General features: G+C 29.2%; 1 protein-coding gene across 2 annotated transcripts in view; it reads right to left on the minus strand.

Moving 5' to 3' along the window:
• LOC117169157 (rho GTPase-activating protein 7) overlaps window positions 1-24,917 on the minus strand; it is a 407,356-nt gene that overhangs the window by 28,192 nt on the left and 354,247 nt on the right. For both annotated transcript variants that reach the window (XM_033355372.1, XM_033355371.1), the window contains one exon: window positions 19,236-19,408. In XM_033355372.1, the coding sequence (XP_033211263.1) occupies window positions 19,236-19,408 (173 nt within the window). The remainder of the gene's footprint in view (window positions 1-19,235; window positions 19,409-24,917) is intronic.

The following is a 24,917-nucleotide window of genomic DNA, read 5'->3' on the forward strand; positions in this document are numbered from 1 at the left end:
AATATCCTTAGGCAGTAGTTCGATACAAGTTTAAACAACTTGAATCAAAATAATTTAAACTTCTTGCAATAAAATTATTCATCTTAAGTTCTACAATTTAATCAAACCAGTTTTAAATAAATCTAAACCTTGAAGGTTGAGCGCGGCTAGAATGTCCCTGGAATATTAAATTAATTACCAATTTTACATAAGTTAGTGTTGTTACTTAATACATGTTTTAGAGGTAAATGTTTTTATTTCACCGGGAAACGAATTTTAAATACAGAAACTTTCACAAAGAACCATTTCCAGAAAGCGCCTTTTCTCGGCAAGTGCATCTCCCTGCCATTATCTTCAAATTCGGTAAGTGCCTTAAGCATGGTTTAGTTTAGACTTTACATTCGCGTGCGCGAGAAAATATTTTCCGCAAAAACCTTAAGGGTGTGGCTTTACAAAACGGGTACTTAGTGAGGACCTCGGTCCCAAGTATCGGGTGCCTTGTGAGAGTCTACTGCAGCTACACCATTTTCGATGGATTTTGACAGACCCGAAAAGTGTCCGACTGACAAGAACTTTTTAATGCAATTCTTTTTTTGGTTTCGAGGAATACTACAAACTTTGCAAAAGGCAATTATGGTCAGTAGATAGGTAGAGGCAAGGAAAAGGCTAGGATCGATTTATCTTATTCAATATCACATTTCTTTAAGGTCTTTTTAGTCACACTTAATCTCCTTTAAGGTAGTACTAATATACACTATGTAAAGTACCATTAAGAAAAAAAAATCCTTCATGATCAATTTTAAATTGAAAACAAATATTCTTGAATCAGTTAAGTGAATGAGAAGTGTCTTTTGGATCCGGTTCCTAGAAAGTAAAAGTGATATATCAGACGATTTCTCGGTTCTGAATAAAAAGACGATCAATCTACATAGAAAAGGGCCTTAATCGAGATTTGGTCAGCCCTCCTTATGAATATACTGCTTTCACGACAGCCGTTGGCCATTAGCTGCTGACATAAATAAATAATAATAATATCTAGGGAGTTATATTTTTCTGTCGACTCTTAATAAATTTGCTTTGTGGTACCATTGCTGTGCTGTCCTCGTCAGCAGGGCCGTTTTCCAATGCTTGCAGATTTTGCCTCCACGCAGTCTAGACATCTCGACAACGATAATTATGAGTCAGTCGGAGAAACTGTTTTTATTTACCGCTCGTGGAACAAGATCGCAGTGTCTGGGGAGGTGTATGCATCTTTCGAAAATGAGGTCACCATCTTGATTTCATTAAGTCGCAATTACAAGAAACTGATACCACAGAAAAGGACCCAGCTCTCCGATATCAAATTTACCATTAAAAATCAATTTAAGTGCAAGTTTCTCCTCGTAAAGAATCGGCAATCTGCGTTGATATAACTAGAATTTTAGTTTATTTTTTTATTTCAACCAAAAAATATGTCTTTTTAACAAAATAGTTTAATTTTCAAGAACATAATTAAACTTTTAACAAAATATTCCAATTTTTAACCAAACTGCTTAATTTCCAGACAAAAAGAATGAACTTTAATCAAAATAAGTTGCATTTCCAACCAAATAATTAAATTTTTTAGAAAACAGTTGAATCTTTAACAAAAAAGATGATTTATTAAAAACAATACATGAGATTTCAACCCATTGGTGAATTTTAAACAAAATTGTTTAATTGATAACCAGACAAGAAATGTCGACTGAAATAATGAATATTCAGTATAGAAATTAATTTTAAATTACAAATGATAATTTTTCAAACAAAAATTTAAAACTTAAACTTTGAGAAAAAACTCTGGTTTTAACAACAACAAAGTATTTTCAACAAAATTGTCAAATTAACAACGAAAGAATGATTTTTCAACTAAACTTGTAATCTAGAATTTAAAAAAATGAATGTTTAACAAAGTAGATAAAATTTCAACTCAGAAGTTAGATTTACCAACCAAAAGGATGAAGTATCAATGAATAAACATTTTTAAGTCAAAAAGAAAAACTAATGACAAATTGTTCATCTTTAAATACAAAGGACGTATTTTCTGTTAAATAGTTAAATTTTCAAACCGAAAATATGAATTTTTAACAAACCATTTATTTCCTACCAAACACTTTAATTTTTGGCAAAAAAAAAAGGAAATTTCAGCCGAAAACATTAATTTAAAAAAGAAATGGAGAAATCACATTTTCAGTTTAAAAACAAATAATTTTTAACGAACAAAATTTCAATCAAGGAGATAAACCTTTAAACAAAATAATAAAATATTCACAAAGTGGTTTAACTTTTAACTAAATAGTCGAATTTTAAATTCAAAAAATAATTCATTTTCAACCAAAAATGGAATTGCTACATTTTCGTTTAATAAAACTAATTTAATCAAATAAAATAAAATATGCAACAAAGTAGTTAAACTTTAAACCAACGAGATGAATATTTTGCTAAAAATATGAAATTTGAATTGGAATATTAAAACTTTCAGTTACGAAATTAGTTTTTAACCAAAAGATAAACGAATAATATAATAATAGATATTTCAACCAAAAAATATTTTTATTTAACTAAAAAAAACTGTTGGATTCAACTCAAAAAGACAAATTCTTAGGTAAAATAGAGAATCTTTAAGAAAATAAAATTAATTTTCAACCGAACACTTGCATCTTTAACCAAAAAAGATTAAATTTCTATAAATAGAGATTAATTTTTAAATCCAAATGAAGAATTAAAAGAAAAATATTGAATTTGCAACCAATTAACACAACTTTAACTAAAAATATAATCATCAGAAGGAAATAACTGAAAAAAATAAATACAAGGCAAATAAAGTGGAGGACACCGCCCTACAGTATATAATGATCTTACAGTAGATAAACAATAATAATTATTTAAAAATACTAATGAATATTAAATGATTAATGTAATGTGATCAATAGTTAAAATAAGATTATTATTATTATTATATAAAAACTATGATTGATTATTTTACTCATATATGTGCTTATAATTAAGGATTATCTACTGTAGGGTGGTCTCCCTAACAAAAATATAATATCAGGATTGCAGCAAACTTTATTTTCAAAATTTCCTAACTTTCCCTTGACCAATTTTTCATTCTTCTTGACCATTAATATTTAAAGGTAAGGATTTTAATTTTGTACATTTTTTTAATAGAATCCTTTTTCAACGGCATAAGAACATTTTAAATTAAAATTTTTGAATTTAAAATTTATTATCCTTGGCAGTTCTTGAAAGTGGTTCCTATAGAAATTCCCTGACAATTGCAAACACAAAATTCAAAATCCCTTACTTTTCCCTGATTTTTAGAGATTCCCTGACCTACAGCCACCCTAGTTTACTTTTTTTCATAGGAGTGGATAGGTATCGATATCGATGAGGTTTGCCTTTAATTAAAGCGATCGATTTGCTTGTCAATTATTAATACTTTATCTCTAGGTGTAACGTGCTGTGAGCGACAGATGTACGATAGTTAAAGTACATACAAAACGTGATCGCAATTGCGTATATATCACCCATTCGGAACTAGATCTGACAGTCCGAGCCCAGAATATATATGGAGATCGTTATAACGGTGCGACATACATAGAAATGCATATAAGTGCTCGAATGCGACAAGAGCAAGCAACTATTCCACACTAATGATCACTTCCTGGTGAGATTTCTCAGTAGCCGATAGGCAACTCTATTGAGCTTGCCAAAAACCTAATCTCCTAAACATCAAACTTTATCAGGGTGGCCGCAAAACTTCGTCTTCAAAATTCCCTCACTTTTCCCTGACAAATTTAACGTTTTTCCAGATCATTAATATTTTATTAACTTTTGACGTTACTTTGTTGTTGACCGACGTAGTGTTATATTTATTTGTCGAAGGAATGATAGGTTTCGATCTACATCGTTGGAACCAATGTTAATAACTTTTAGCTCTGAAAAAATCCTGACCAGATATGCCGGGATTCGAACCAGGTCTACATATTGCCTTCCTGGTATTCTTATCCACTACGGGGGATTAGAGCTGGGACGACCTGGGTTCGAATCCCAGCGGAGCTAGATAGGAATTTTTTCAGCTAAAAATAATAACTATTTTAGTTGAGACCATGCAGATGAAAAACCATCATTATATAAGCAAAAAGCTATTAATGTTTTGTAGCCGTTTATCAAAAAAATTCCTTGGAATCTTTTAAAATTTCATAAAATATTAAAGACCATTTAAAATCTTCTGAAACTTTTTTAAACTCTTAAAAATTCCTTGGAATTTAAAAAAATACCCCAAGATCCATCAAAATATTATTAAACCACATGAAATTACATTAAATATGACTATATTGACCCTAATACCTTTTAATTGTTGAAATCTGTTAAAGATTTTAGACATCTTTTAAATTACTCTAAAATCTTTCGAAGGAATTCAAGAAAATTCAAAAAAAGGTACACCTCTGACATTAATAGTGGTCAACCCTTGGGTTAATTGATTGAAAGAAAAGTGACGAAATGATGGTTTTAGCTAAAAAACATGACTATAGTGACCAAATTCCTAAATATGCCTGACCAAAAAAATTCCCTGACTTTTCCCTGATTTCAAGGTTTTTCTGAGCTGCGCCCATCTGATTCTCCTAATCCAAAGTTTTTAAAGTCAGGATTAAAAAACCAAAAATATATAAAATAAAAATGAGTAGATCATTTGGTTTAAAAATGAGTATCGGAACAAGATTGCGTTCAAAATAACTTATGACCGCAGGAGTTATGGATTCAGTAATCTCGTCTTGGACTATAAAAAAAAGTGTAATCAACAAAATACCGGTTTTGAGATATTTATAGGATCGTCTTCGTTTTGTTTCCCGTGCATGTTTTATCCAGTCTAGCCTTTTCCAACAATATCAATTTATTTGTTGTATCTGACAAAAGATAAAAATCCAGTTTTAATGCATGTGCAAGAGCGTATAAGTTTCAGCAGTAAGTCTCGTTTGCAGAATGCACCTGAGCTTACTTATCTCTTACAGTAGAAAAAGTTGGTATCTGTCCAACCAAGCCCAATCATACGGGTAGGTAGTATTTCGATAAACATTATTCATGCGAGACAGGCTTTCAGGGTAATGCGAAACAAGAGATCGATACACTGGAACCTGGAATTAGTTAACTCGGTTTTAATATATTTCTAGAACTAATGGTCCCCGCAGTTTTCTAATCAAAGGAGCCGAAGGCCGAAAGGGAGGCTGTAATCAGTCAAATGTGACAAACAGCTTGAGGGCGGCATTATCAGAACGTTAGTTGCACCAGGTTGCGCCATGCGTCCAAATCAAACAGCAATTGTTTACACGCCCCTAATTGTTTAGACGCCCTTGGAAATAGAGTTAAGGCTAATGCAAACCATGTCTGAAACCGCAATTCAATCCAGATTGCCGTGCAATCATTTTGCTTGATAGTGCAAATCCAAATTCTATGCAGCATTGAGGAATTATCAAGGACGTTTGCATCATAGATATTATGTTAAGAAAATTCAGGGTTGTTATAGACATAGAAGTTTAGTTTAAAAATTCCACGATTTTTCAGGTCTTGCAGGTCTACGTTCGAAAAAATTCCTGTCAATAAAATTGTACTCGTTTAGACAAATACTAGACTCATTCTTGTATGCAATTATTAAGCAATAAATAGGCTCATTAATATTATTATGGTCAAATTTTAAAATGACCTTCTATAGATTCATTTCTTTCACTAGATGTAAGATCCTATATAAATATAATCGAATAATTTCGAGTTAAAGACCAACAAAATTCTACCAAATTTGATTTAAAAAATATTCAAAAAGTAATTTATCTATGTGCAATTTAAAAAAAATTAGAAGAGCTTCAAAAACATTGTAAGAGATTTTCAAAGATTTTAAAGAATTTGAGGTTATTTTTGTAAATCCCAAGGAATTTCTAAAAAAAATTAAAGGATTTGCAATTTATTATAGTTTTTCTAATGAATTTGGACAATTTAAAAGGAATCAAAGAATTTCAAAGATTTTAAGGTATTTGTAAAGTTACAAGCAATTTTGGAGAGCTATAAGAAATGTCAATGAATGTATAACGATTTTTAAGAATTTGAAGTATCTGAGGTCCATTTAAATTAATTGGAACGATTTAAAGTGATTTCAAAGAATTTTAAATATTTTATATATTTAAAAAATACTTAGAGAATTTTTAGAGCTACACAAAATTTCAAAAGATATTTAGGGTTTTGAAATACTTTAAGGAATTTTAAATTATTTCAAGGCATCTAAGATCAAATAAAGAAAATTTTAAGGGTTTTAATGATTTTCAAGGGATTTGAAATAATTTTCATGTGATTGTAAACAATTTCTCAGAATTTCGGAAGATTTGAAACGATTTTATAGAAGCTATGAGGTTTAAAGTTTTTTGGTTGATTCCATGGGATTTTACTAGATTTTCAAGAAATTTCAATACATTTTGCAAGAATTTAAGGAAATATGACATTTCGTACAATTTCACGGAATTCGTCTATATTTTAATGGAATTCAAAGAATTTATTCACAAGAAGGTAGAGATTTCCTAAAGTTTCAAAGATTTGAAGAGATTTTAAAATATTTTTTGCAATTTATTTGGAATTATCACCCCAAATTGTAATTAACTTATCCTGAAATCTTTTAAGTCTTTTGAATTCTTTGAAATTTTTCTGAATTTTTTTCATGCACTTGAATTCTTCTAAATCAACTCATATCAAAGTTAATTCACATTGTATTTTTAGGCATTTAATCAAATTCTTTTCAATTTTTTTAAAAGTTTTGAAACTAATCTCTCATGTTCTTGAAATTCTTCTCAATTCAGTCTAATTTTACTAAAATAAATGGAATTTAAAAAAATTCTGATTAACTTGAAGTTTTTTAATTTTCCTTGAATTATTTTGAAAATTTATGAATTTATGCAAAATTCGTTTAAATTTACCTGGAATTCTTTTATTCCATATATGAAAGATTTCATACTGAAAAGGTTTCAAGGTTAAAATTTCATTTTTTTAATACTGATTGTGGTTAAATAGTTTCATCCCCCTAACCTACGTAGAGTTAAACCCGGGTAGACAAAAGTTCGAATCCAAGCGGAACTAGATTGAAATTTTGCACATCTAAGGACTGAATACTTTCGTTTAAAGAAATAGATCAAAAACCATCAACCCAGCAACAAAACGCTTTTTAAGTATAATTTTTGGGGGAAAATGAAAAATTACTTAGGAAAAAATCTGCAAAAATGCAATTAATTGAGAAAATTCATTTTTTGGTCACCCTGTTAATTTTAACTTGAATGTTTTGTAGAAGCAGTTTATTTATAGCAATAGTTGGAAATAGAAGAGGAGCTAAAGAAGTGTAACTATTAACCCGGACTTAGACCGTGGCACGGTTGTTTTCCACTGAAGAATGGAACTCGAGCGGATGGTTTTTCCGCCCCGATTCGAGCTGAATTATAGCCATGGTAGAGTAGGTACCTATTTGTAGCGAGGCGCAAAAAAAGAACCGCAAAGGATCGAGGGTACTGGAAAGTTAGTGTTTTTTTTTTAGGATTTCCAAAGTGCCGCTAATTGCAACTCGGGGGCCCGGAGTATAAACGGAGTAAACCACCGTTTCTTGGACGGTTCGCACCAGTTGACACGCAGCAACGACAGCTCGACATTCCTCCACCGATCGGCAGAAAACCGGTTGCCATAAATTCGCACGAGGCGAGCCAGAACCCTATTTCAACATTCTACTACCTCTGCGATACCGGTATTTCTGCACAGGGGACCTTTTCTCCTAGTACGGCGCTGGTCAATCAGAAACTTCCTCTAAGGATGAGTTTCCTCCAGCAATTTACCAGAAACCACAAAGATGAGTCCAATCACTTCTGTTATTTGAACTCGAAATCCTAAATTCAAGTTTCTTGACCTCTCTTCGCTAACCTTAGGCACCGAAACTGGCTTCCGCATTCGCAAAATTAAAAAAAAATCAATTAAAAAAATTTAATTATCATTGAGCTTGATGAGATCTTGACGTTGTTAGGGTTTCTTCGCCATTTGCAGGAATCCTTATAGTTTGGTTAAGGGGTTCTTCTGTCAGTTTTCCTTTTGCTGCCGATAGGATCGGATAGATTGGTATATGATCGGATAGAACTGGATACAATTGAATACAATCTGATAGAACCGGGTAGGATAGAATCGAATAGTATAGGATAGAATTCAAAAGGATAGGACACAATCGAAAAGAATCGTATAAGATAGTATAGGACAGGAAAGATATCAGAAACAGAAAACTATACAATAGAATACTTTATTCTCAATACTCACAATCACAATACTACATAGGAAAACTCATGAGAATTAAAAAAAAACCCTAAAATATTTAAAATTGTTTGAAACCTCTTCAAATGATTAAAACCCTTTGGAATCTTTTTAAGTATTCTAAAAGATTCAAAATTCTTTTAAATCTTTGAAATCCTACGAAATCATTCAATTCTTCTGAAAAAATTCTTTAAAATCCATGAAAATATTATAAAATCTCCAGAAATTACATGAAATCTCACGATAATTCCTGAAATCTGAAAAACTTAATAAAATTGCCTTCTTGTAAAATACCTTAAAATCATTGAGGTCATCCGAAATCTCATAAAATCCCTTGCAATTCTAAGAAATATTCTGAAATCTTATACATCGTATAAAATCGTTCCAATCTTCCACAATTTTAGCAAATTTTGAAAAAAAATTCCAAAATTACCTAAAATCTTTTAAATTCGTTGAAATCCCTTTAAATTATTGAAATTTATTCTAAGAAATCCAACATATTCCAATACCTGTAGAATCTTTTGAAATCCCTTGAAATTTTGTTAAGCTTTTTAAAATTCCTTTGAATATTAAATAATACCCGAAAATCGTTAAAGTTATTTGAAATCCCTGCAAATTATTGAAATGAATAAAAAATTCTTCAGAATCTTTTAAAATAAGCTAATATCTTTAAATTCATTAAAAATATTCAACATTTAAAATCTCTTGACATTTTTTAAAGCTCCTGAAAATTCCTTGGAAGATTACCTTAGAAACTTTTATAATACTCTAAAATATTTAAACTCCCTTAGAACTTTTTGAAGCTTTAAAAATTCCTTGCAATTTCCAAAAATACTCTAATATCTCAAAAATATTTCGAAAACCCACCAAATTATTAAACTATGTTAGAAAATTCAGGTTTTTAAAATTCTTTAAACATAATTCAAAAGAATTCAAGAAATTTCAGAAATAGGCATAGACCTGAATTCAATTGATTGAATCAGGGATTAATTAATAAGAAGAAAACATACAAAATTATCTTTATTTTTAAAATGACTAAAGTGAGCCTTTCATTAAAAAAAGTAACTAAAAGGAGATTTGAGAAAAAAGTGCTTCTTACAGAAATTCTCTTGGTTTTGCCATTTTCATTTTCAAAATCCCTTACTTTTCCCGGTTTCCATGACCTGCAGCCACCCTGAATTAAATTTTTTCAAACTTCTTATGAACATTAAAGAAAAAATGTATCACGTTGAAATAAAGAAATCAATATCCCCAGAATTCACACCTACTTTATGGTCAAAAATCTTTTCCGGATCTTTGCTGGATTTAAAGAAACTAATCGAAAATTAGACCTGCATTTAATTAATTTTCAAGAGGTAGCACTGATTAGTTTCCATGACCAATTATAGGATTTATAGAAGCTCATTATTTATAAAACGAAACCAATCGTCATTCCACGGCTAATAGCGTGTTATTAGGCAATAACTTATAATTCCATAGTAATTACTTGGAAAGTGTGAATTAGACTCTCAGTTTTATTTCTTATAAGAAGCCATTTAGAAAATTATACAGACATTCAAAAAATTAGATTATTACACTATTCCTCACATCTCGGTTTTTATTATGGGGAAAAATAATTCAAAGTTTCGAAAGCGGGGAAAAGCGCAAGTGAAATATTCATTGAATTTTGGACCAAAGAGAATTAAACTTAAATCCAGACTCAATGTCATTTTCAATTGGATTTATCATTCCTCAGGAGAAACAGTTCTCACTTTCATTGTTGATTTGTTGGTTTGTGGAAATAAGATTATACTTGTGGGCAAACATTCTTCAAACTGTCTTTAATGTCCGTTTTTCAGTAGAGAAGGTTTTTGTAAACACAATTTTTACACATATAGGGCAGGTTTTTAACTAATTATAAACTTTTTGTAAGATTTTACGAAAAGAGCACACCTATTTTTGTATTAAATTTGAAAATAATAATTCATTATATCTTTTATTACAATCTATAACTATAGCGACAAGTGTCACGTTCAGTTGCACAATTATTATTAAAGTTCCTGACTTCATAACATACTTTAGTTTAGAAATTTTTAAGAATCAAAATTATTGTTTTGAATTTTAAATAAAAACGAACCACTTGAACCTTCAGGGTGTGTACTTAAATCCGGGATAAAAAATTCTATTCCATTATAATGTAATTAATTACATTCTAAATTAAAACATTAATTTAAACCCAAGCCAAAAAATTTTCAACAAATCTGTTCAATTTGAAGTTAAAAAAATTAATTTTTAATTAAAAAACGAATTATCAACAGCACACTTTAATTTTCCTCCAAAGTGATGAATTTTCACCTAAACTTATGAATCATTAACTGAAATAGTTGACTTTTTTACCAACAAATACGAATTTTCAACAGAATACATTTACCTTTTTTGAACCAAAAAATAAATAATTAAATTTTCAGTAAAAGAGTTTAATTTTCAACCAAGCAATTGAAATATCAAACAAAGAAGATGAATTCTCAAAAAAATACATGCATGCATGCATTCTAAACTAAACAATATCAATTTTTAACCAAAACTTAAGTAATTAAATTTTCAGTAAAAATAATTCATTTTCAACGAAAGTGATGAAATTAAAGTTAGAATGATAAATTTTCAACAACAAAAAATGAATTTTTGATAAAAGACTTTAATTTTTAAATAAAAAGATCAATTTTGAACTAAAATTAGAATATTCAATTTTAAGTTCAAGAAATTAATTTCGAATAACAAAATTTTTTTTAAAAGTTGAATCCAGTGATACTTTAACAAAAATCCCCGAAAGTTTCAGGTTTTTCCAGGTATGTAAAGATTCCCTTGACAATTCCAGGCTTAAAGCAAAAGTGATCATGAAAGCAATTTAAAGTAATTTTTTAAATATTTAATAAGATAAGGTAAGTTTTGGAACACAATGCCTGGGACATACCTGGATTTAGCGAGCAAGGTGAGCGTAATCACAGGTGCTTCCAGTAATATAAAGCTACTTTCACAAAAAAAAGTTATTCAGTAATATATAATCCAGTAATATACATCTGTTTAAAAAAATAAAAAGGTATTCTTATGAAATTTCATATTATAATTTTTTTAAAAAGTAAGCTCCCTCTCGAAGAAATTCTCGGACTCCAGAAAAACCTTGAAATTTCTAAGTTTTCCAAGTATAAAAAGACCCCTGATAATTCCAAGCTTTCCAGGTTTTCCAGGCGTGTAGACGCCCTGGCCTTGCATTAAACAATTAAAGCAGAAGCGCTTATAATAGTATGTAATTTAAAATATATTTTAAAATGCTTAACGAGAGAGGAGGGACGTTTTGAAACACAAAGCCTCGGTCAATCCTGGATTTAGCGAGCAAGGTGAACGTAATCGCAGGTGCTACAGACCGTGCCGCGCAGTCTGCCGCTCTCTCACTGCATGTTGCTCGCAACCAGTTTCCATCCTCTTTTAAAGATCCAGGGACGCGACCACGGAAGCGAGGATAATTACGCGTGTCGCTATGAAAAACACCTCAGATTCAGGGTTGCTACAAAATCCCAGTTACGAAATTTCCTGTTTTTCCCTGACTTTTCCTTGACCAATTTTTAGTTTTCCATGATTGTTCTAAAATTGACTTTTAGATATAAAAGTAACCTTAAATCTAGATTCTAGGAAATCAAATAATACTAATTTATTAAATATATAAGAAATGTTAGTTCCTACATTTATTTTAAAGACTTTTATTGCAATTTTACCGATATTTTCAAAAAATATAAAATCAAAAAATATTTTTTATTAAAAACAGTTAAATGCGAAATTTCAAACAAGAGAGAGGAATTTGCAACAAAAGAGTTGAATTTTCACCCAAGAAAGATTTTTTAGTCACTGAAGAAAATAATTTCATCTAGAATGTGAAATATTGAAGTCAAGTTTTTATACCAAAAATATGAATGTTGAATGAAAAAATCTTATAAAAAAAAGATAAATCTTTCACAAAAGATAGAACAGTTATATTTTCAGTTTAAAAAAATTAATTTTTAATAAAATGAAACTAATTTTCGACCTAAGAAATACATTTTTAACTAAGAAGATGAAGTTTCAAATAATGGTATTACTTTTTTACAAAGAAAAAAAACGAAAAACAAAAATATTTTTAAAATTAAAACAGAAATGTTCAATTTTCAGTAAAATAAAAAATAACTTTCTATCCAATAAAATAGATTTTGAATCAGATATTTAAATTTTCCATATAAAAGATAAATATTCAAAAGAAAAGATCAATTTTCTACACATAAAAATTTAATTTTCAACAAAATACAAGACTTCTAACCAAATAGTTGAATTTTTAACTAAATATTAATTTTCAACCAAACATGGAATAGTTCAATTTTCAGATAAAAAAACTTAATTTTCAATAAAAACAATTGTTTTCAACAAAATATTTCAATTTTCCACAAAAAGAAGATTTTTAACTAAAATGGCGAATCATTGCAGAGAAAATGGATTTTACATAAAGCAGTTCCAGTTTCAACCAAGTAGTTGAATTTTCGTCTAAAAAAGATGAATTCCCAGGGGAAAATGTGGTAGTTGATATTTTAACCAAAAATATATTTAAAGTTATATCAAAAACAGTTTAATTTAAACAAAAATTATTAATTTGGAGAAATTAGTTTAATTCTAAACAAAAAAAGAATTATTTTTAACTTTTTGTATTATTAAATTTTATTAATTTTTATTAAATATAAAAGTAATTTTAAAAAAATAGTTCATTTTTAAACCAAAGAAATTAATTTTTAACAAAAAAGAAGAAGTTTCAAATAATGAAATTACTTTTCTGCTAATAAAGGATGAATTTTTAACGAGAACAAAAATAGTTCTTACGAAAAATATAGTAAATCAAAACATAATTTTATCTAAACCAAAAACAGTTGTATTAAAAAAGATGAGTTTTAAACAAAACAGATAAATCCTCAACTAAAAAAGATTAATTTTTATAACAAAAGTTGTGATTTTTAAACACAAAATATGCAATTTTTACAAATTGAAATTTTGAACCCAAAGACAAATTTTCAAAATACAGTTGAATTTTTAAATTCCTGGTTTTTAGCTAATCCTAAATTATTACTAGAAACTATGCTTTGAATAATAGTGAATCTGTCCTCACTTTATGTTCGCACACTGTTCAAGTGAGAATCTTGCAATTTCATTTCGCGCCCCATTTTCCAGGGAAGCACTAATTACGCCTCATTTCTCGTTTTTCATTGTCGTCAGAGGCGACAAAGAGATTCAGTAAAGCAACCTTCATTAAGACCTGCATTAAAAGAAATTCTTCATCCATCCTCCTAAATTCTCTAATGATAAAGAATTCACAGGATTTATGGAGTATCTATATTTCGACTCGGGATATGAGTATGTCCTTCCACCGCATCAAACTATTATATGCTCGGAAATTATCATTATAACAGAGGACCGTGCTAAATCATATTTTAAACATTTAGCAAACGTGAGAGAACATTTCCCATGTATGCTTTTATGTTAAGATTATTTTGTATAGAAAAAAAACTGGATACATCCCACCGCTGCCACCCAATTGTTAAGTCACAGTTAGTGACGCTTTTTCGTTACAAAATATCGCAGATTAAAAAAAATCCGATACAGACGAACCAATTTCAAAGGAAAAGTGAAGACATTCACCTCAAAGAGAACTCTTAATTGTAAATAAATAAACAAGTAAAGTGGTTGGCTGCGCCAAACCACAACATCGGATAACAAACCCAGCGGAGAAACCGAATTCATCGAGCAATGACCGGGAATCAAGATTCGAGTTGAAACTCATTAATGAGTTCCGCGAAGAGACGTCGATCAAAATTTTTAAAAGTGAAAGATCTTGATCTTATGCTGAATCGAAAATTGAAAGTTTTTCAGAAGAGAAAAAAAAGTAATAAAGAAGTTTTTTAAAGACGCACGAAGTAATTAAATTATCTATAATAAACAAAACTGGCCGGAAATTAATGTCCTATTATTTCCCTCAAATATATAATTTCAAGTTTCCTACCTTTTAAACACGTAAAGGTCCGTTTTGTCTATTCGAAATCACAAAATGGATAATTAGATGCGGCAGAATAAAAGCAGGATAAGATAATTACCATTCCCGGGGGGGCCGGCTGTAAACTATTTCTCATTCGCCTCTCGCCTTTTATATGTATATGTAATATGTATGTAAACTTAACTTCCGGTAAGAGTAGAAACAGCTGCTCTGGTATCACTTTTGCACTTTTGCAGGGTAAAACGTGTACCACAACCGAGAAAAGGTACAAGTCAAAACCATTTACGGGAATGAAAGTTACAGAACAGGTGATGATCTATCAGTTACAAAATCACCGAGATCCACTCCTTCCGTATTAAGAAGGTGCATGTCAGAATAATTTTTGCCAAAGTCTATTGAATCAGGGTGGCCAAAGAGTTTCATTTTTAAAATTCCCTGATTTTCCCTGACTAGTTTTTCATTTTTCCTGACCAACAATATTCGAAGACCACCATTTTCATCTTGTAACATTTTGAAGTTAAAATCTTTTATAAAATCAATATAAAAATCTCAAGTGAAAATATTACAATTTATTTATTTCAACCAAAAACATGATCTTTTGTACCACAAAGAATGAATTTTCAATCCGAAAAGACAAATGTTCAACAAAATAGTTAAACTGTCAAACAAGTTGTTGAATTTTGAACCAATAAAGATGAATGTTCAAACGTATGATCAAATTTTTAAACAAGGAATATTAAATTGAGTTTTGATGATTAAAAAAATTGAACTGCAATCGACAATATTTGGATTCACGATGAAATAAATTAATTTTGTGAAAGACAGTTTAACTTTAAACAAAAAAATGAACATTCAGTAAGAAAACGACATTTTGTGTCCAAATTTTTCAACAAAACAATTAATTTTTTCAACAAAATAGTTGAATTTTTACCGAATGCATGAATTTTTTATCTACAAATGTAAATTTTTGAACAAGAAAGATTGAGCTTTAACAAAAGAACGTTGCATTTTTAACTGAATAATTGAATTTTTAACCTACAAAGAAGAATTCTCAACGAAGAACGTAATAGCTGCATGTTTAAAACATACAGAAAAATAAATTTTTCTGAAAATTGACAAATTTCGAACAAGAAAATAAGAATTTTCAATATAAAATTTAATTTTCAACCAAACAGTTGCATTTTTAACTAATAAAAAGAAAATTAAAAAATTAAGAGATTTGTTTTCCACAAACAGAGATACGCATTTCAACCATAAATAGAATAATTAAAATTTTAGCTAAAAAAATTAATTTTAAAGAAACAAAAAAAACGAATCCACAACAAAATAGCTAAATTTTCAAGCATAGGTAAACCTTCGACCAAAACTTTTTTTTACGAAGTAGTTCAGCTTTTACTCACGTAATTGAATTTTCAATTAAGAAATATTCATTTTTAACAAAATAGTTTAACTTCCAACCAAAAAGATGAACTTTTAACTAAAATAATTAATCTTCAACTAGAAATGGTGAATATTAGAAAAAATATATTTTAAAGTGGTTCAACTTTCAACCGAATTTCAACAAAAAGATCATTTTCTGCCAAAATAGTTAAAGTTTCAACACAAAAAGAATTTTTAACGAAAAAGATTACTTTTTAACAAAATTATTAAGTTTTCAACAAAATTTGCTGAAAAATAGAAATAAAAGTAAAACCAAATTATTCACAATGATATTATATCAGGTTGGCCGCAAAGCTTAATTTTTAAAATATCCTTAATTGTACCTGACTCATTTCTCATTTACCCTAACCATTAATATTTAAAGACTAGAATATTACAATTTAAAATTTTTTAACCTAGAATCTTTTAAAATTGGAATAAAAGATTTGATTCTTTTTTAAGTTTCTGACTTTTCTCTGGCATCCGCTGACTTATCCCTAATTTCCAGATTTTCACTGATCTTCGGCCACCCTGATTAAATAACATAAGAGCCTTAAAAATCCAACCTGAATGATTAATTTGAAATCGATCGTCTTTCTAAAATCCGAATAGGGAGAAAAATTGAATTAGAAAGATTCTGAAAAACGGGGTATTGTTGGTACAAGACTCGAGTTTAAGGCTTGCAATTTGCATTCTTCATAAACGGCAAAACTCTTTTTCAATTTTTAAAGCCATTTAAAAATATAGCACATTCAATGGTTCATTACCCATAATAAATAGTATCCTCGGGCCGAATGTGAAACAATTTGTTCGAAAAAATAAATTATAAACGTAGCAGAGTGAATCAGCCGAACCGGTCTATTGAAAGTAACTTTTTATTCTTAATTTTTCGTAATTCGTAATTCAGTTTTTCTTTGTGGACAAATAATTTAATCCGAAGATTTAGGGGGCTTAAACGCTGACATGAATGATTAAGAGGACAGAAGATTCTACGTTCATCATTTTAATGTGTGTATAAGACAAAACAGGCGTGGGACTGATTACAGAGTATGGAATGATTCATGGGATCTACGTCATATTATTCTAATGCGAACTTAATGGGGCCTTATTTTTTTAGAGATAAAAAATTGAAGAAAAAAAGGTAAACAGAATTAGAAAAAAACACTTGAAAAAAATTAGCATTCAAACAAGGATTGATGCTCTTCATAACTTCAATCGCATGTGAATTGATGATAGGATTGCTCAAGTACCCATCAAAAGAGATCAAAAGAACACAAAGAAAAAAATGATAATGAATTAAAAGTGCCTACTTTCGCATTCGCTCAAAAGCAGATCTTATAGACACAAATGAATATACGATCGAATTCGTAGCATCATTGTTGAGCTAAAATAAATAATCATTGTTTCATTGAGTATTCATTTTAATCGACAGTATCTGTTTTTGAACAAGCGCGAAAGTGCCTACTTTTGACTGAATAGCGTTTTTTCTCACTGTTAGCATTTTTGAAATGGAATATACATATACATGATCAAGCATAATAAAAAATAGGATCAGGACGAAATCCTTTATTTGGGTTGATGGTTTGCTGTAAGAAAAGGATCGGTATAGAAGTTTTCAAGATATGCATAACAATGACCATCAATGCAAAAGTATCATGGAGAAGACACTTCACAAGACGTACGATTTATGTTAATTCAAGAACGTCAAGAGGGAAGTTATGATTCATCCGGATAAATAATCTACGATTCTAGAAGATCACTGTATTTTCCCTTTCCAGGTCCAAGATATCATATTATACAAAGATTAATTCAGTTCAAGATTTATTCGATATAGCTGAATAATAGTCAATTGGAATTTTAAAATCTGCTTATAATGAATTTATAGTTGATAGCAAACTTCCTCATTTTAGATGGTTTTTAAGATTTATTCTTTTGAAGATTAAAAAAATATTAATAATTATATAAGAGGATCATTATATTTTATAGCATTTTTGAACACATTTGTGGAATCAGTGATTTCAATTACTTCTCTGAGGACCCAAATTTTGATTAGAAATTCATCATAGAAATAAGAAATGTTATCGACTAAATTTTGTTTCGAAATATAAATTTTTTTCTTTCTAAAATGTTTTATTATTAACTGACAGAAGTTATTTTCTAATAAGTAACATTTAAAATTAAACCAATGCCTGAAAAGTGATTACGATTCTACAACTAAGTAATTGTCCTTCGAAGTTGAAATATTTCAAATTTGTTTAAATATTATTTAAAATGCTTTTTATTTTAATTCATGAGACAAATTCTTCTTTATGAGAAAAATGCATTCTTTCATAAAATAAGACATACTGTTTCAGTTTCCGTCATTTTTTAAAATCTATATTTATCAAATGAAAAGCTAATTTGAAAATATAATTGGGTTAAGTCTCAGAGAATGGGGAAAAGCTCTTAAAAGCTTTGACCTACTGTCCTAATATAATCGGCATTAAACCAACAATATTGCATGCTTCTAATTTTCTTTCTGCTAAAATAAACATTTTTCTCCCAAAATATATATTGAGCAATGGCATTTTGACTCTATAAAAATTGAAATGCTTCTAAGTTGGCATTTTTCCAAGTTTGGTCGTTTTAAAGTTTGGATAAACGGAACTGTGTTTTGAGTTTGAAACACAAGGAACCTTCATTATTTTCAACCTGAACGTTTTTGCACTCGATTTTTCTTTGCAGAATTTTTTTCTGATTATTTTGTAGTATTTTATACTAAAAATGAAAATTAAGTATCTGATCCTCTTTGCAATAGGTACTAAAATTTAAACTTAAGTAACAATTTTTATAAAGGATTTTGTATAGAAGGACATTTTTTTCTATTGTTTAATACTTCTCGATAGTTTTTAAACCTAACAAACATAAAAAATAAAACACTTTTAGCTTTCTGAAATGTTTCTAAAATGTAAATTTTCAATTAATTTAAATTATTCACATCAAATAAACATTCTCGACTTTATTAACTTACAAAATGTAAAAACATAATTAAAATTATTCTCATTTTAAAATGGATAAAAAATAAATCATGGTAAACAAACAACATCACCTCTTCAATTCTTGACTTTTACAGGTGTTTCAGAGGATGGATATCAGGGTCACCTCTATCTAACTTGCTTTTAAGGTTAGACGGGTTTATGGGCATTTAAAGATTAAACGATTTTTATGATACTTTATAATTTTTATAGGATTGAAAGTATTGAAAGACTTCCTTGAGATACTTAGTTTCATAAAGGAAATTCTTAAAAGAAAAGGATTTTATCATCTCTTCTTCTGTATCTATTCTGATGTATAGAAACAGAAAACTTGGAGGTGTCCTTCAGGAAAAAAGACCTCGTGGGAGAATAGTTTGTCATCGAACGCCTACGAGAATTACGGAATAGTTTCAGTAAAATTTTATTATACAGTATCTACTCACGTTTTTGCTATGACTGATATTGTGGTGTTGGTGATGTGTGTGGTGTGTGTCCAACTTCATATTGGCGCAACGATTGAGGGCATGAAGTCTCCTGAAGAGAGAATGCAGAGAATCTGTCTCCAAGAATGGATGGTCTTTGGAAACGCCAGATACGTCTATTGGAAACTGGTAGTCTGAAACAATAAAAAATGGCAATATTTGCTAAAAATAAATTTTTTCCATAAAAAGTGTTTTAAAAAATATCTCAAAAGTTCACAGCCCAAAACGCTCTCAAAAGACTAAAAAATAGGGTGATTCTTTATGAAAATAGGGGAATAATAGGGGGATAATTTATATTAAATTAAACTAATTTATTTAGTTTTCAATTAAATAATTGAATTCTTAAACAAAACAAGAATTTTAATGAAACTGTTGGATTTTTAACCAAAAAATTTCATTTTCAACCTACAATGTCAAGTGTTCAAAGTAAAAAGACTAATTTTCAAGAAGACTTGAATTTTAAACCAAGAAAGATTGTTTATTTAAGAAAGAAAAAAAACATATATTTTGAATTTTCAATACAGAAAAAAAGGAATTTTCTACAAAATAGTTAAATTTGTAACCCAAATAGTTGAATTTTCAACCTAAAAAGATAAATATTCAATCTAGAATTACTAATTTTCAAGAAAATACTTGAATTTTTAACCAAGGAAGATTTTCTATTCAAGCAAGAAAACTAACCTAGATTAAAAATTTTTAAAGATAAAAAAAAGGATTTTTCTACAAAACAGTTAAATTTTTAAGCAAAAACGTTAAACTTTCAACCCACAAAGATAAATATTCAATCTATAAAGACTAATTTTCAAGAAAACATATTTTGAATCTACCTATATTTTGAATTTTCAGGGCAGGAAAAATAATTTTCTACAAAATACAGTGAAACTCTTCAATAGCCCTCCCTTCTATAGCCCTTCCGAGAATTGAGGCCGCGCCGCATGTAGATGTAACACTAGCTACGAGGGGTGCGCGGGATATGCGACTGTCACTCAGGCGAGCACTCAAGCATGAACAAACAAAAGCGGACCGGATTATAATGAGTTAGTTCCCACCCACTGTCAGCCCCAAAATTGGCGGTATAGAAGAGTTTCACTGTAGTTACATTTTTTAACCAAAATAGTTGAATTTTCAACCCAGAAAGATAGATTTTCAACCAATAAGATTAATTTTTCCCCAAAGAAGAAGAATTTTCAACAAAATACATGAATTTTCAACCAAATACTTGAATTTTCATCTAAAGAAGAATAATAATTTCCAACCAAAAGAATGAATATTTAACTGAAATTTTTAATAATTAACAGAAAAAAAATGAATTTTTAACAATGTAGTTACATTTTCAAACAAGAAAGATCAATTTTAAATAAAAGTATTTAACAGCTAATTAGTATTTCAACCAAAAAAATACTAATTTAAAACAAAGCAATGTTCTAATCTACTAATCAAGACATAATATTAATTTAAAACATGAATGTATACCTAATCATATAAAAGCACAAAATCGACATCTAGCAAAGTTATGTGCCCACTTTCGAAGGAAACTTAAATCAGATCTGATACCCAAAGTGCACTAAGAATAGTAATTAATTGACCCAGGTGAACCTAAGTCACATACAATGTATTGAACAAAGCACGTTCATATCCGATGCACGAAATTCGATCACTGTTATAGCCAAAGTTACTGATCCATAAAAGGTGTTTAATGTTTATGGATCAGTGAATTCGAATCTTGAATGAATCCAATAATCGATCAATCAAACTTCTCGAGACTTGATGATAGAACCATATCATAACCATGTATCATAAAGCCAAATAATTATGATACATATTTTTCGCAATTTTGGAATTACGTTATCATATCTGATACTATTTTCTCTTCCAAACCCTATAATTTCGGAAGTCAGCTCCTCGAATTTTTCCATATAGATCGAATAATGGTCGACCATCGAAATCGATTAATCGCATAGTGCCTGGGACGTTGCATCACGAATACTAATTGATTCGTCAGATGAACGGTACCATGAGCAAGATCCCCTTTCGCGAGGCGGCGATAATTAGTATGTCTAGAAAGTAGACTCGATCACTAATCGATAACTTTAATTTATTCTCAATGGGATCTAAGCCCCAGAGCCGATTTCGCGATTTGGATCATCGATAGGCGCTAACTATTATGGAAATAATCTTTCCTGGAAGCTACAACTATCCATGTATTTCTTATCGATTTTTCTCATGAAATTTTTTTTTAGATATGATGATATTGAGTAATCTGAATCTCTAGAGCTTCCGGAAAATTTCTCCTGATTTATAAGACTGTGTAGGAGAAACTCGTCTCGTGACTCAGCTCGATGATAAAATTAAGATTACGTCGAGAAGATCGCTCAATTTTTTTATATCTAATTGTTTAGTAATTTAAAGTGGCAATAATAGACAGAGAATAGTTAGTTCTAGGCTATAGGCTATAGGCTATAGGCTATAGGGCAATCATGTTCATGATGGAAATGATTTCTTTTGAAAAAAGTTCGAAAATGAAGAGAAAATTAGAGAAGAAATGATTAGAAATTGTATTAGAAGAGAAATTTTTATACTAACGATATGAATTGACGTCATCTCCTAATGTGAAAACACTATGACAAAGTTTTCTGACGTCATTGGGGGAATTTACGAAAACTAGAAGAAAAAGCAATAACACTAATCTCGGATTATGGGGAGATAACTTTTTTCAACTCCAGGGTGGTAAAAGAAGATTTTTTTCACAATTTCCTGACCTTTCGCGTAGGAATTCAAGTTTCCTTGGCCATTAAAAGTTAAGACTAGAATTCTAATCTTGTAAAATTTTCATTTTACATAACAAAAAATGCTCTTTTAATAGAGGAAATACATGGGTTTTCATGAAAATAGGGAAATAAATTATTATTAATAAAATTAATGTAAATACCAAAATGCTGTGAATTGCTAAGGCTTAGTGAAAATATATTGTCAACCGAAAAGACGAATTTTTTTAGAAGACAGCTGAATGTTCACCAAAAAAGGTAATTTTCAATGAAGAAAGATGAATTTGCAACCCAATGGTCGAATTTTCAAACAAAAAAGATTAAACTTTAACTAAGAACAGTTGCATTTTTAACCCAACAGTCGAATTTTACACAAAAAATTTCATTCGACGAAAAAAATTACTTTTTAACAAAATAAATGAATTGTAGAAAAAACTTAATTTTTGATAAAAATTTAATTTTTGTCAAATGTTTCAACGAAACAGATGATTTTTCAACAGAAAGATAATTTTTCAACAGAAAGATGAATATTTTACCCAAAAATACAAATTTTGAACAAAATAAAAAATTTCTTTTAATTAGTTAAATTTTCATCAAAGAAGATTACTTTTGTACAAAAAAAGACAAAGTTTGAACAAAACACAGGAATTGTTAGCCAAAAAGGTGATTTTTCAACAAATGAGACAAACAAGAGAGATAAGAACACATTTTTAACCAAAAATTGAATGATTAAATTTTCAGTTGCAACGATTAAATTTCATCCAAAAAAAAAAAGAAAGAATTTTCTACAAAATAGTTAAATTTACAACCAAAGAAGTGAATCTTGAAAAAATTAATTGTTAGCGAAGTGGTTCAACTTTCAAACAATTAATAGAAATTTTTATTTTAAAAAATAACTTTTTTAAATAATTAAATTTTTAACCAAGTAAGATAGATTTCCAGACAAATGGTCGAATTTCCAAATAAAAAAGGTCAAACTTCAACTAAGCAGTTGAATTTTCAAGTGGGAAAGCCTAATTTTAAACAAAAATATTCATTTTCAATCAAGAAAAAACATCGACTCAATGAGATAAACTTTCTATCCAAAAAGACAAATATTCCAAAATACAGCTGAATTTTCGACCACAATTTTTCTTTTACAATACAAATTAATTTTCAATAAATAGTTAAATTTTCAACAAAATAGTTGAACTTCTAATCAAATAACTTATTTTTAAACGGTTAACAAGTACATTTTGTACTGACAATAGAATAGTTAAATTCTGAAATAAAAAAATTGATTTTCAACAAAAAAATTCATCTACAGAGGTGAGTCCTAATAAAAATTAATTTCTAACAAGATAGTGTAAGTTTTAACCATGTGGCTGAATTTTGAAAGAAAAATATGAATTATTAATAAAATAATTAAACTTTCAACCAAAGAGATAATTTTTAAACTGAAATATGTAATGAAGCTTGAAGAACAAAATTGAATTTTTAACCCTGTTTGCTATTTCAACAAAATAATTAAATGACTTAATTAATCATAGAATTTTTATCTAAACGAGATGAATTCTGAATTAAAAAAATAGAATAGTAGATTTTTCATCCAAGAAGAAGTAAGCTTAAACCAAAAATAGTTATTTTGTGATTATCAAAGGAGAGACAATCACAGCGGGAGACCTTGCATGTGCTACTGCTACTGCTTTTCCTTCGATAATCAGAAAGCCCTTTGTATTTTCCACAGTAGAAAATAATTTGTTAAACATTTTAGTGCAACTTTTTGCACATTGACACTACATACACCATATCCAGAAGGCAAAAGTTTGCAATTTGCTTCCAAAATTATCTCCGTCAGTTAACAAATAACAAATACCAAATGATTATTTTTGATTCTAAATTTTGCCATTGCGCACACAAAGGATTGAAGAAATTCACTCGGAAATGCACATATTTTTGCAGATTTTTAAAAATATATTTTCAGCGAGTAACAACCATTCTTCGTTGAATATTTTCAAATGGTCATACGATAATATTTTTTTCAGCTAAGATTCTCTCTATAATCTGTACAAAATGGTGGTATCTGAATTGTTCGGACAGCAAATAGCAGAATTTCAAAAAATAATTAGTCATAACAGAGCCTTTACGATTTTTAATAAAAAGACCTTTTATTTCTTGCTACAAATATTTAAAAGTTAATTTTCCAAAGCACAAAATACCAAAGCATCCAACCATAAAATTTTACATCCTAAGATATTTCCATTTCATAAAAAAACAGAAGTCGGTCTTGCCCCAACATACGGGACAAGACCAACGAAACACAGCTTGTTAAAAATAATTAATGATCAAATCACTGTTTTATTAAGATAATTAATGCGTATGAAAATATTATAGTCAATCATTTTGGACTCGAAATAATAAAAGAAGGCTAAATTCTACGGCTTATTAACTTTTTACAGAGCAATGAATGTTAACCGGTCGGTCCTGCCCCGATCTACCCTACTTCTTTACTAAAAAGAGTAATTATTCACTCTTATGCTCTACTTATACTAAACAACATTTATTTTTGATTATAAAAAAAAGGTTTAAGAGAAGGCTTCTTGTACCAGGCATAAAGTTTTGAGCAGGTCATAAAGTGGTAATAAAAAGTAATCGTTTCGGAGGCATATTAAGCCATAAAATGGAACACGCTCGAAAAGGGCGTATCGAGCACAATAACCAATGCTCAGTCATGCCTTTTTAGCATAAGTGACGTATTTCAACAACAAACGTAGAGCGTACATTTGAAAGCACCAAATAGCCTGAACTAGGAGATCTGAAGGACAGATTCGATCCTTCTTCCGTTTGAAAAGTATAATCAGACCTACGTAGGCGATCATAAGTCAGCTTATGACTCTTG

The sequence above is a fragment of the Belonocnema kinseyi genome, chromosome 3, assembly GCF_010883055.1.
Source record: "Belonocnema kinseyi isolate 2016_QV_RU_SX_M_011 chromosome 3, B_treatae_v1, whole genome shotgun sequence".
Taxonomy (NCBI): domain Eukaryota; kingdom Metazoa; phylum Arthropoda; class Insecta; order Hymenoptera; family Cynipidae; genus Belonocnema; species Belonocnema kinseyi.